Raw genomic sequence first — 14,051 nt, 5'->3', positions numbered from 1 at the left:
AAATTACTTGCCATCACAAAGTCACCTCTCCAGCTCTCACCCCTTACGTTTTAGAGTCACCCACTATAGTGATATTCTATTTGTATTTTAATCAATAAAGCTTGCCTGGAGAGAAGAGTACAAAGCTAGCCACGGTAGTCAGCCATACAGTCTTGGCAGTGGTGGCACACACCTTTAATCCCAGCAGCCACACTAGTTAGCCATGGAGGCTTGGCGGTGGTGGTGCACGCCTTTAATACCAACACTAGAGATGAATATAAGGCAAGATGAGACAGGAACTTCTCTTTTCAGTCTGAAGATTTCAGTAGGCAAGAGCTCTTTAATGGTTTGGCTGCTTTTCTGACTTTCAACTTGAACCCCAATATCTATCTCTGGGTTTTTATCATTAGTGCTACACCCCACTATGTATAATGGGTCTCCTGAACCCTCAGCCTAAGTGAGGCTTTTACTGGTGAGGAGAACCCTGGAGTCAATCACATCAAATTTCTGACCTGGCCCTGACAAGTATGCATCTGTCTTCTAGGGAGCAGATGTCACAGACAGCATGTCTGCTGTCTCCCCCTGTGAAGGAGACAGCTCCCTCTGCTCCAAAGGGCCTTGGGCCAGCTGCTTCTCTGTCTTCGGTGCTGGCGTTTTCTCCGACCCTAGACCTCCATTTTCCTCTGCTGTGGCCTGGGTGTGGCTCTGTCTTTAAAAGGCTGTTTCTACACCAGAGCCCTTCGTGTGTCAGAAATCAGGAGACCACGGGGGAGACCCAGGTCCATTAGACCATGGTGTCCAGCAGCATCAGCAACACTGGGGCATCCAGAAGCAGGCTTATGCTTGGGTACTTTTCCAGGATAGTTATAACGCATTGCAGAGCCCTGGCGGATGGGAACCCACATCCCCACCTGTCTCGAGAATCCCTTCTTTGGGGATGAACCAAAGAATGAATCCACCAAAGTGCCTTCTGGGGCACAAACACCTTTGTTGGTCTTACTTACAGAGCGTGGGTGAGGGGTCCCCAGGAACAACTTGGGTGATCTCAAATCAGCCACAATGGAAAGTTTTCACCCAGCCTGGATGATATCCTCCTCGTAGCCATTTCTCTAGAAGTCCCCTCTCTCTGTTAACCTCCCCCAGTTTATATACTCGAGCATCCCTCAGACCCTAGGACTGTGAGGCCATCTGAAATTAGGGAAGAACTGCACACAAATGGATTGGAAGAGGGGCTGGAATTTCAGGTCAGAGTCCAGGCCTCATCCCACCCCTTCAAATAGTGACAGCCCACGAGCCCAACCAGGCTGGCGCCCGGCAGCAGGCACAGATAATCTGATAATAATAGGGGCTGTTTGGCCCAGAGGACCCTTCTCCTATAACCCTCTCCCCAGCTCAATCTCGCTCCGCTCACTGCTAACAGATTGATCAGCACTTAAGTATCTATCAATGATACTTTAGCTTTAGCTTTTTCATTATGGAAGACACTGGAGGACAGGCTAGTCTAAAACACAGAAAGTTGGAAAGAAGTGTGCAGAGGTCCTGGTCCCCACGTGAAACCTGCCTCCAGGCCAACACCACACCAGAGCTTGCTGCCCTGACCCTTCTCCCCACATCCCATGAAAGGGCTTCAGGGATGATCTAAAATGATTTCTCCAAAATGAAAATGGCTAATGGAGCCTGCGTCCTCTATCCTGCCCTGGTGGCAAGCTCATTTCTCATGAAATTCGGATCTCAAATGAAGCGATAATGTCACAGTGTTGGAATGCCCATCTCCAGTTGGTGGTAACGTGCTGCCATCCTGAAGGCGGGAGAGGAGGACTCAAACCCTCTCCTGCCGTCTTCGGAGGCAGCTTTCGCTGCACTCTGCCTGACACGAAACTTGTCCGTCACTCAGATGAGCACAGTAAGGTTTTCATGAAATCGGCGAAGACTGCAAATGCCAGGGTAGCTCTGTAAAAACATACATCAATGGGCCATTGCATATGAATTCCCACCACGGGCCAGAGATGATTAAATAACTTTTGTAAAACAGCATTTGAAATTTTGCTCTTGTCCATATTTTTCATAATAGTCAGAAGAAAATGAATTACAACTCTGCCAGAAAGGGATAGCTTGGCATTTGAAGAAACCCAGTGCACACATTAGCACAGGGAGTCCATTAGGTCCCGAGAATCAGGGACTGAGTCAGAGGCTCCAGCTAGGGCTTCATTTCTGGGATTTAGCAAATATTATTTTTTAAAGAGCATCCAAGTTACTACCCTCTAGAAGGCAATTATCTCCTTAATGTTCATAAAGTGTGAGAAACAAATGAAAAATACATCTTAACATTTGCATATGTACCCGCAGCTAAAATGTTAGGAGTCAAATTGCACCACGGTTTAAGGGCAGGGAGAAGGCGGCTCTGGGCTTAGCTGTTTGTGTTAAACACTATTCATTAAGGAAGTCTGTGCAATGGTTAAATAACCTTGGGTAGCATCATTGATTCATTCCACAACAGGTTTTACCAGCCAGTGCATCTGACCTTCATCTGAGGAGGTCACCTAGTGCTCATCCAAGTGTCTATAAAGACCAATAAGACTCAGAAGCCAGCCGCTGGGGTGAAAACCTGCTAGCTCAGAGAGGCTGAGAAAGCACCTGGTTGATCTTCCTCTTCCACTGATGTCCCAGAAAGAGAGCTTTCTACTGTGTCATTTCAATCAAAACTGTTAGGGGCTGCAAACCCTCAGTCCCTGAACTTTCTAAGACCCCTTGCCTGGTGGAGTAAACAACTTGTTTTCCTATGCTTGCAGCTGCTCTGAGCACGGAACCCTCATGAGTTCCTGACAACAAGGAAGTGGTTTCAGATGGATTTTCAGTAGAAAATCCTGAGAGCTAGGGCGTGGCCACTAATCAAGGAGAGCACTTTATAAGCTCCTCTGGAACACAATAAAATTGGCATTCTTGTAGAGCAAGAGGAGTTGAGAACAGCAAGGAACACGGTCCACAGATCAACTAAGCAGGGCTCATAGGGGCTCACAGACAGGAGTAACCATGATGGAGCCTGCCTGGGTCTGTGCTAGGTCCTCTGCATATGTTATGGTTACTGCAGCTTGATATTCTGTGGGACTCCCAACAGTGGAAGTGGGGGTACCTCTGACTCTTCTGCCTGCTCTTGGGACCCTTTTTCTCCTACTGGGTTGCCTCACACAGCCCTGATATAAGGACTTACGCCTAGTCTTATTGCAGCCTGCTACAGTGTTGGGCTGATATTCCTGGGAGGCCTGCTCCTTTCTGAAGGGAAACAGAGGAGGAGTGGATCTGGGAGATGGGGTGGGGGACTGGGAGGAGAGGAGGGAGGGGAAACGGTGGTCAGGATGTATTATACGAGAGAAGAAATCTAGGGAAAGGAACAGTTATTGCACAAACCCAACCACACTGCATTACATTGAGACAAGGTCAATGTCTCAATGTGTGTGCGGGTTTGATACTTCTCACTTATTTTTGGTAATTTGGACAGACAAGCAGAGTGTATTTTCTTAACCCAGACTGAATCTTTTGCCTGCCATGGGAACAGTTTACTATGTGAACCCTCACCCCCAGACACAGGAATGTCAGAGTCAAACATCTGGTGTCCTTCTCTTCCTCTAGATCCTTAAGAGTGATACAGATAGAAGCTAAAAAAAAAAAAAAAAAAAATCTCCAGGTCCTTGGCATGGGGTGTAATTCAGTGGTAGAGCACTTGCCTAGCACCTCTGAGGCCTAGACTGCTTCTGGAAACACGTGTGTGCACACTCACACACACTCCTGGCTACTATTTGATTTGAATAATCTAGTTGTGGGCTTATAATTAGTGCCGATGTGTTTTATAAAATGCACACAAACATGAACCCTGAAGACTAATGGCGTTTCCTGAATGTCATATAACCTCACTCTTTTTCCCTTGGAGTTTATAGAAATAAGATGAAATGCTTGTCCCAAGAAGATGCTTGCAAATGCGTGGAGAGGGAGAAATCAATCTCATTCTCCAGTCGGTTCTTTGTTCGATTGGTTCGTTGATGGGCTTTCTTTGCTAATCTGTGCTTCCAAGACCACAAGACACACGGGGGACAATGAAGGAAAACAATGAAGTCCCATCCAATGCTGGCTGATCATTAGATTTTCCTGAGTGCCCTCTGCCCTGGACCCTGACTTTAAACTTGAACTGTCCTCCAAACTGATACTGCAACCTACTTCCATCCTTCCACGAGACGTAAGTAGCCTGAATTGACACACTTGTCCTCCAGAGGGCGCACGAGCCCACGGATTGTAACAAGGTGAGCTTAGGTAATGTTCCCACTGCCAGCCCAGAGTTCGAATAACTGCCAGAACAAACAAGCCCCACCGTGACCTCAGAGTCGGTCGGCCTGGGCTGTGGAAAGAGCCCAGCCACGTGATAAGGAAGGAGTTGAACTACACTGTCATGCAGAGAGACACAGACCTTCTTTTGCAGTCACACAGCCACACAGTTCAGGTACCCGACATGCTTCACAAAGGTAAAGCTGTCCCCGGGTGCAGAGAGAAGACACGGAACTCACGCCAGGTAGAGGCATGTTGCTGTGAGTTCCCAATGGGTTTAGGAGATTTACTTGGGAGATTTACTTTCCCAGTTTCTTCTAAAGGTAGACAAGAGCTCCGTTAGGGCCCTCAGATTATGCTGGTCACTGGGGGTAACCCTTCTGTGCTGTTCTTCATGCTGAATCAAATATAGGGATGGTCGTACACCTATACAGGATGCCTCCCCCCACTCATGAGATGCCCAGAAACCATACTGAGGGTTGCCATGAGTTCAAAGCTGCCTCACCTGTGTGGGATTTGAGAAGATCCTGTCTCCAGCCCCAGACTCTCCCAGGGCCGCCGAGCTAGCCTAAAAAGGGTCTCTGCATGGCCCCTACGCTCTGCACTGGACCAGCTGACTAATCCTAAGTGCCTTGCTGACCCCAAAGCCCAGGCTTCTCCTCCAACTGACAGCTTCTTGGAGTGAGTTAATCCCACAAAGGGCCAGCAGGGGCTGGTCAAACATCAGCTGTGACATGACTGCTTTGTTGTGGTCCCCAGGTCTGAGCGGCAGGCTCATCCCTTTGACCTGCCTGTTTCTAACAAGCTCCCTATGTGCACATGCCCCCTTTCCTCCATCTGGCCACTTTCCCACACTGCTTACCACCCCTCAGCAGGCTCCTGGGAATCTGGGGCTCTGCCCTGTGGTACACACACTGTTCTTTGGGCATGTGGCCCCTTTTCCCTGTTTGCCTAAACCAGAGCACTTCATGTTCCTCAAGAGAAACACCTTGCTTTCATGCTTAGTGAAAGTTGCTTTGTTGTTTTCTTTACTAAGTAAATGAGCAGCTGGAAGAGTGAAATGCTTGATAATCAAGACTGGCATTTAACATGGTGTTTTCTTCTCTGTATAGCTATGCAGAGCACACACACACACACACAACACACACACAGTGGGAGTGAGAAACAGTGGCTATGCCTGGGCATTCTGTCACCCTCACTGCTTTAATTCTCTCATCACCTCTTCCAGCTACCCCAATGCACAGCAGCACCCCCAAGCTTAATGGACTAACGTAACAACCACTGAATTGTGGGTCAGGAGTCGGGAGTACATGAGCAGATGTCTTCTTTCTGCTCTATGCTGTCAAAGCTCAACAGGAAGAATCAGAAGAGGGTGACCTCAAGGCAGACTTCCTGAGAGGCTTGTTCCCCTCATAGCTGGCAGGGTGTCACACAGCTGACAGGCAGAGGTGTGCACATTGCTGCCCCCAAGGCCTGGTGGTCAGGTCCCAAGCAGGACAACTCAATTGAGACAGGGCAACCTTGGTGGCATTACCGTGACCCAGCCTTTTACACCGAGGACACTCACGGTAGAACGTTTGTCTCAAATGCAGAGAATGGTCTGTTGGGGGAAGAAATCACAAAGCTTCTCCAAGGTTGAAGGGGTGGAGACAGACGCTGCACACCCACAGCACGAGTGCCAAAGTCACAGAGGAGGAAGACACCCCGAGATTAGAGGTGTTGGTGTTGGGGAAACAAATTACCATACCACCTCCAGATTAAAGTGACCACTGTGAGCACAAAGAGGCCCAGAGGATTACAGAGGCATCCTGAAAACCACCAGACACAGTCAGGCCTCCCACTGGAAAGTCCAGGAAAATAAATGGACTAATGCTTACCAACCACAGTGCAGCAACTGGGGACAGCGTAGACACAGACTAGTCCGTGGGTTTCTGTAGGTCACGGAGGGCTCAAGTCCATGGGGAACGAGTCGCTTCTTATTTTATCAACAAGATTGTGAATGAAAATATGTGGTTCATACTTTATAAAAGTTTATGAAATAATAACAAATTGATAGTAAGAACTGTTTGCTCTCAGCCAGATGCCCTTGCCCTAATTTACAAGAAGTAAAACAACAGGGTCAGGTAAGCCTGTGGCTTGGGGCTACACCCCAAGCCTTTCCTTGTTCACATCAGGGTTTCTTAGACTGAGCTTTCTGAAAGTCACTCACCTAATGCTCTTGTAGTCTGTGAGTATGGTGGATCACACTTAGTCGCTCCGTAGAACACGAGATGAGACAATAGCCCAGGCCCAAGTCCAGTCTCGGCTTCATGAAGACTTCCAGCTGCAAATCACAGCAGAGGTGAAACTGAAATCTAGTCCTTTCATAATCGAAACAGAATTATGAATGCAAGTCTGGAAAGAAAACAGAAAATTCAAAAGGCGAGCATCCTGAGAAATATTTAGATCATGTTTCTGTGTATATGTGTGGTGTACACATTTCCGTGTACATGTGTGGTGTGTGCATTTCCATGTACATTGTGGTGTGTGCATTTCCATGTACATGTGTGGTGTGCATTTCCATGTACATGTGTGGTGTGCATTTCCATGTACATGTGTGGTGTGTGCATTTCCGTGTACATGTGTGGTGTGTGCATTTCCATGTACATGTATGGTGTGTGCATTTCCATGTACATGTGTGGTGTGTGCAATTCCATGTACATGTGTGGTGTGTACATTTCTATGTACATGTATGGTGTGTGCATTTCCGTGTACATGTTGACAGGTGAATATGTAGGCCAGAAGAGGACATCAGGTGTCTTCCTCTATTGCTTTCCACTTATTCCCTTGAGACGGAGTCTCTCACTGAACCAGAAACTCGATGTTTTTTTTATTTTTGTTGTTTTAGTTTGTTTGTTTTTATTGAGCTATATATTTTTCTCCACTCTCCTCTCTTCCTCCCCCACTTCCTTCTAGCCTCTCCCATGGTCTCCACACTCCCAGTTTACTCAGGAGATCTTGCCTTTTTCTACTTCCCATGTAGATTAGATCCATGTATGTCTCTCTTAGGGTCCTCTTTGTTGTCCAGGTTCTCTGGGATTGTGAACTGTAGGCTGGTTTTTCTTTACTTCTTGTCTAAAAGCCACTAATGAGTGAGTATATATTATAGTTGTCTTTCTGGGTCTGGGTTACCTCACTCAATATGATGTTTTCTAGATCCATCCATTTGCCTGCAAATTTCAAGCTTTCATTTTTTTCCGCTGTGTAGTACTCCATTGTGTAAATGTACCACATTTTCTTTATACTTTCTTCAGTTGAGGGGCATTCAGGTTGTTTCCAGGTTCTGGCTATGACAAATAATGCTGTTATGAACATGGTTGAGCACATGTCCTTATGGTATGTTGAGCATCCTTTGGGTATATACCCAAAAGTTGTATTGCTGAGGCTTGAAGTACTCCATGTTTTAACTAATCTGGCTTGTCGGAGAACTCTGAAGACCCTCCTGTCTCCTCCTCCCCGTCTGTTGGGATTATAGGCACCTGTGGTCACACCTAACTCTTAGATGAGTAGGGAGGTCAGCAAGCATTCTAACCCAGAAAACTCTCCCCAGCCCTAATTTTCATCTTACTTTACTTTGGTGTGTTTGGAGTCTGACTCAGCAAGCAGATGCTAAGGGCAGGTTGCATGCAGAAGCCTTTGCTGCCTGGTGAGGTGCAAGATGCTGACAGGGCTGTGCACTCTACCCTCTGGAAGCCTGAAGTTTAGTGAGAGAAGGAGGCAACTGCACCATGGTTTCTTAAAAATGCCAAAGCCAACAAGAGGTATCATCACCACTTGTCAAAAGGTGACTTTCCGTCTAGCCCAAAGGGTCGAATCTCAGTCATCTTACTAAGGACTACAGTCTTTGGGTAAGAGTTGACTCCATGGTGAGACTTGCTTTATATCCCCTAGTCCTTGGGTCTTTTCTCCTTTCCCTAGCCATCAAGGCAGGAAGTTGTTAAACACGACCCTCAAATAGTCTAATAGACCAACAGCCCTATTAGAGAGCCTACTCCACGCTCATGTCTTCCTTGAAAAGTCTTCATGGAGTTTGAGGGTCTGGCTGCCTATCTGCAGCAGACTTTCTTTTGGACCACCAACCAACTCCCAAATCATGATACAGAGCCTTATTATTATTTAGGAATGTCTGGCCTTATTTTATGGCTTGTCCCACTAGCTCTGAGAACTTAATTTAACCTGTTTCTATCATCTACATTTTGTCTCGGGGCTTTTTCCCTTTCTTTCATTCTCTATGTCTTACTCCGGGTCTGGCTGGCTGCTGGCTGCCTGGCTGGCTGGCCCCAGGTGCCTCCCTCTTTTTTTATATACCTTATTCTCTCTTCTCTCTCAGGCCTAGATTCCTCCTCTTAGTCTCTCTGCCCACCAACCCCACCTATCCCTCTACTAGCTATTGGCCATTCAGCTTTTTATTAGACCAATCAGGTGCCTTAGGCAGGTAAAACACCACATCTTTAAACATAGTTAAACAAATGTAACATAAACAAATGTAAGACATCATTACATAGTTGAAAAATACAGCATAAATAAATGTAACACATCATTACATAGTTAAACAAATACAGTATAAACAAACATAACACATCATTACATAGCTAAATAAATACAATATAAACAAATGTAACACATCTTTGCAAAAAGTAATATTCCACAACACCTATCTACACAAGCATTGTATCCCCACAAACAATGCAGGCAACATTTCACAAATCCTTTTAGAAGGGTCTGGCCATGCTCGCCACTAGGAGGGAAGCCTGCTGTCCCTGGGAATCAACAGAAGCCTCAGAGGGCATGAGGCTGTTCTTTCCACCATGCATAGTAGCACCCAGATTCACTGACACCTGCAGGGCAGGAACTCTAGGACACATCTGGCTGCTGGCATTTAGCTTTGATGCCTGGGATGGGACCCGAAGTTCCAACATTCTCTGATGGTCTGTGCACCAAGGGTGGCCTGGCCAGTCGTGAGCACTGGACATCCCTATCCCTGGTGGCCCTTTTGCTTCAAAGAGGCTTAAGGTCACTCCATCTTAGGTTGGGCCAGGACCTTTCCCCTGCTTTTCTATCCTTACCTCCAAATCCCAGGACCTACATCCTCCTCACCATCAGTTCCTAGGTGAGGACCAGTTGGGTGTCTCTAGACTACTGGGAAAGTATTTGCCTTCAGAAGACTGGCGTTTGGACAAAGTCGCTAGATCCTCCACCTTCCAGGAGGATGTGAAACTCCCTAGGAGCCAGCTGAGACTTCCTGTCCTCTGTTCTTTGCATGTATGGGTGTGTCCCTGGGTTGTCTGATTGATTCTCTAGTAGGGTTTTTCTAGAACTAGAGACTTGGTGTGGTCCCTATCCACTAGTTCCTCCCACCTACCCATAGTCAGGCTGATGGAGTCAAAAGATCCACGTGACAGCACGGGACCTGTGTTCAAGTAAGCACAAAAGGTTCCAGAGTAGAAGAAAGGGGATGCTTCCTTGTTGGAGTCTTCCTGACAACAGGCATCCTGGTCCTGGACCCTCCAGCCAGCACCTGTGGTCTCAGCTCCAGCTTCAGGCCCAGAATTCAGACATCCACCCCGGGTGCTATTGACCTCTTCATCAGGAACAGGTACCAGGGATCCAGGTAACCCATGGTACATGGTGGGCGATGCCATTTAGACCTCACTTGGGAGCTGCGAGCTCCCACTTTCCAGGTTTCCAAAGCAGGGAAGTTCAGAAAACAGCAGTGCTGAGAGGAGCGTAGGGCGGTGACGAGCAAAGCCCCGCCCCGCCACTCGGAGGGTTGCCCTGCCCCTGGGTCCCCGCGTGTCCCCCGCCCTTCCAGTGGCGCGCGTTTACCTGCCAGCAGACGGAGTGAGGCGGGGCGGGAGCGGGGTGCGTGCCTGTCCCCAGAGCAGCCGCTGTCAGTCACCACCGCTGAGCGCCAGCGAGGACGAGCCTCTGGCCCAGGCGGCCCGCGTCTCGCGACCCCGAAACGCAGGACCGCGGCCCAGCGACCCCGAACGCAGCGGCGGGTTCCTCCTGCCGGGCTCCCTGGCGCCCCTTGGCCTCCGAGCCGCAGCCAACACTGGTGAGTGATGATTATCAGGGACGAGCCGGGCGGCCCTGGAGCCTTTGTCTCGGCGCCCCTCAGAGCGGGAGACCCCAGCACCAAGCCTGACTCCCAGAGAGGCGACGGAGAGGGCGCTCGGCACCGGCACCAGAGCTCTGATCCCTCTCCCAGGCCAGGAGCGCCCGGGGCACACCTGACCAGAGAAGCAGGTGGCCCCGCAGGTGGCAGCTAGGCGACTTCTCGGACCGACACCACGGCGGCAGCCCTATCTTTCTTGGGAAGTGGTAGACGCGGGTGTAGACTCAGATCCACAGCGGTGGGGACTGGAGGCCTGAGGGTTATCCCCGGGTAGTCTCCAGCCAAGCCTGGAGACCCGGGGGTCGCTGAAACTCACGCGGCCTAGAAATGGTGGGGGAGGAGTTTAGGGGTGGGAGGTGACCTCGGTCGAGAGAGACCGCCCCCAGCGTGAGAGAGGGGTCTTAAGCGGCTCCGAGGGCACAGCAGGGGTCCGTCTAAGCCTGCAGCGCCTGCTAATCACACACCTGCTGCCCCTCAAAGATCCCTGCCCTGCCCCTCCCCACAAGCAGAAGCAGTTTCTCTTTGAGCAGAGGGCGGCGACAGGCACTTACCCAAGCTTCCGCCTTCTCAGGGCCTCTTTCTGGCTCCTAGGCCCTTTCGGTGCCGCACACAGGCCCCCACCCACCCTGCCCACCTGCGGCCACCTGCTGGCCTCTGTCCAGCTGGCGCGGTCTTCCCGCCATAACTTGAACTCTTGGTCATGCTGAAGCGCTGGGTCCCAGTTGCCCCTTGGGGGGCGGGGGGGTCAGTCCTCGTGTTCTGCTTCGGTTTGTTATAAACTCTGGTGTTTAGGGCAAGGGCGAAGGCCGCTTGGGATTTCGAGGTGCTCCTTTAGTCCCCTGATTTGGGAGGTGGAGCAAGGCTTGAAAAAGGTCTTGCGGTTCCCTGAGGAATCAGTTCGGACTCTTTGCTGGCTGCCAGCAGGATAGCTGCTGATCCACCCAGCACACAAGCGTGGATCTGTGCAGTTGGGGGGAGTCTTGGAGCTGGGGGTGAGAGTCTGTAGGGGTAGGAGACATCAAATATCAGGCGGGCATCGCCTCTGCCTGCACTGGACACAGGAGGCACAACTACAATGACTTTTTTAGAGGAAGGGAACCTTAGGGAGGTCTTGTCAAGACTCGTGGCTTTGGAGGGTATGTCTAGGTAAGCTTAGAAGACCACCCCCTCACTACCCATGGCTCTCCCAAATACAGCTTACTCCCCCGGCTCCTCTGGGATTGGTGTGGGCACCTGCTCTAGAGGATGGCATCCTGAGAAGAGACGATCCCGGGCCAGAGTGAGGGATAACCACCGCTCAGGTGCACAGCAGCCCAGCTTGTGTAAACATCCTCAGATTCTCGGTGGGATATACAGACACCTGAAAGAGAAAATACAGTTTAAAATAATCACGAATATGAGAGGCAACGCCTAAGGATGTGATTATTCTGAAATGCCTGCTTTTAATCAACTTTTTTAATCAACTTGAGATTAAAAAAACTAGTGTGTTCAAAGCCGCTTTTAATGTCTGTCTAGATATGGAGTGTTGGTTCTTGGTGGAAATGGTGTGTGGTTAAAAAAAGATGTGCGAACACAGAAAAAGAACATAGCTCCATCTTTCAAGGATGTTCAGATTTAGCTTGGATTTTGGAGAGCCAAAGCTTTTTCTGTTTGATTCTAGGTTTCCTCTTCAGGGTCTTAATTTTTGTTTCTAATTTTTAGATTCTATTTACTTATTTATCTATGTGTATATGTGCATGAACACAGGTAGGGATCAGAGGAAAAGTTGCAAGGGGGTCAGCTCTCGCCTTCCACCATGTAGGTTCCAGGGGCCAAACTCAGGTCATGAGCCCTGGTGACCACCACAAGGGTTTTCACCCACGGAGTCACCTCACCAGCCCCCTCCAGGTTCTCTCAAATGTCAGCGGCTGCCTGTGCCTCCCCAATAGCAGGTGGCATTGATTGACCACCCACCAAACACCAGGCTCCCTGCTGGAAACTGATAACCACTGCACCTCAGTCGTCACTGCCCCGGGGAGAACTTCATTTCCCATCATTTCCCTGTCAGTTGCCTCTCAGGGCACAGAGAGGGGAAGCGAGGTGCCTCTGCGAAGTTACCACCTGGCTCCATTTGGTTCCTCGTGACCACTTAAAAGTGCTCCTCCTTTCTTCTTAAATGTCCACCATTAGAGGCTGGAGAGATGGTTCCGTGGTTAAAGATGCTCTACGGCCCTTGTAGAGCCCTAGTTCAGTTCCCAGCACCCACAGCTGTTGGCTCCCGACTGCCTGTAACTTCAGCTCCTGGGAATCCAACACCATCTTCTGGCCTCTGAGGGTGCCAGCACTTACAGCATACACATACCACACATAAATTTTAAGTCCACCACTGGTGAGTGACCGTGCCTATGAAAACATCCACTTTCCAGCCCCCAGGTGACCTGACTATAGAAACACCCATCTTAGTTGATTTCCCTGCCCTAGCCTCCTTTGCTGTCCACAGGAAGGCTTTAACCTCGGTTAAACTCTCTGCTGGGTAGACTTCAGCCAAGAAACAAAGTCAGCAGGTGATGCTTGGTAGCAATCTGATTTGACCAGTTTGGAGGAAGCTGCTCCAGCAGAGGTGGGAGCCTGATCCACTTAGAACAGGTTGGGGAGGAGGTAGCTGGACTCTTGGAGGCACTCCGGGCTGCTGAGCATGGGGGCCATCTTCTGTCATGGCTTCTGCTGACTCCTGAGAGCCAGTAGCATATTCTGAAGCCAGCACGAGTCTCCATTCAGGAAGTTTAAAGATGGGGCCCCATGATTCTGAAAGTTCTTTAGAGAAAGAGAGAGAGACAGATAGATAGACAGACAGACAGACAGACAGACAGACAGACAGAAACTGGACGGCTGATATGTAGCTCAGTTGGCAGAGCACTTACTTAGCATGCACAAGGCCCTGGGTTCTACATCCAGAACTCCAGCATCTTGTGAAATCTGGCAGCATGGTACCTGCCTGCCATACCCCCTACCCCCAATTGGAAGATGACAATGGCAGAAAGATGAAAAATTCAAGGTCAGCCTCTGCCACAGAGAGAGTTTCAGGCCAGCAGAACTTGAGACATGAAACCCCATCTCAAAACAAAACAAACAAAAAAGATGTGAGAAAAATGGAGTCAGCTCATTCTCTGGGACATATGGAGTTAAAATGCGTGACTGAACACTCTCTAAGTTCTAAGAGGTAAACCCGAAATGGATCAATAAGATAGGAAAAGAATTTCAACCCGCAGTTAATCAGTGGAAAAAAAATAAAGCGATGATAAGATACGGTTTCACATTCCTTATACTAGTGAGAATTCTCAAACTCTGACTCTGCCAAGTACAAAGAGGTAGAGAAAGGAGAACTCACATTTTTGAGTGAGGGTGTTATCAAGAAATAAACACTTTACCTGAAAAATATACACAATCGATCCCTAACCTTATCCCCAAGCCCAACCCTAACCCCCTAAGCACAACCCTAACCCAACCTTCGAGGGAACTTCTGGGATGATGAATATGACCACGTATGTTCCTTGAAACAATCTGCTAAAATTTTCTGTTTGGGGATAATAGTAGCCTTGTTGCAATTACAAGATATTATGTA

The 14,051-nt window shown here is 48.9% G+C and overlaps 2 protein-coding genes across 4 annotated transcripts in view; one reads left to right on the top strand and one right to left on the bottom strand.

Moving 5' to 3' along the window:
• Positions 1-1,792: 1,792 nt before the first annotated feature.
• Positions 1,793-11,133, bottom strand: LOC121440121 (collagen alpha-1(XVIII) chain-like). The gene is made up of 5 exons (XM_041640802.1): positions 11,085-11,133; positions 10,767-10,771; positions 9,912-10,600; positions 6,503-6,616; positions 1,793-1,929 (listed from the first exon to the last, which is right to left on the bottom strand). The coding sequence occupies exons 1-4, from the start codon at positions 11,131-11,133 to the stop codon at positions 6,601-6,603; spliced, it is 759 nt and encodes a 252-aa protein (XP_041496736.1). The 3' UTR covers positions 1,793-1,929; positions 6,503-6,600.
• Positions 10,251-14,051, top strand: part of LOC121440162 (myelin basic protein) — a 108,765-nt gene continuing 104,964 nt past the window's right edge. For 2 of the 3 annotated variants that reach the window (XM_041640901.1, XM_041640899.1), the window contains exon 1: positions 10,251-10,390. The gene's annotated coding sequence lies outside the window, so the exon portion shown is untranslated. The remainder of the gene's footprint in view (positions 10,391-14,051) is intronic. The other variant, XM_041640900.1, reaches the window with a different exon arrangement.

This window comes from Microtus oregoni, unplaced genomic scaffold (genome assembly GCF_018167655.1).
Source record: "Microtus oregoni isolate MIOR12 unplaced genomic scaffold, Mior012 000065F_ref0000479, whole genome shotgun sequence".
Lineage (NCBI taxonomy): Eukaryota > Metazoa > Chordata > Mammalia > Rodentia > Cricetidae > Microtus > Microtus oregoni.
Note: the sequence above shows the minus strand (reverse complement) of the source record. Positions and strands in the feature narration are given on the sequence as shown.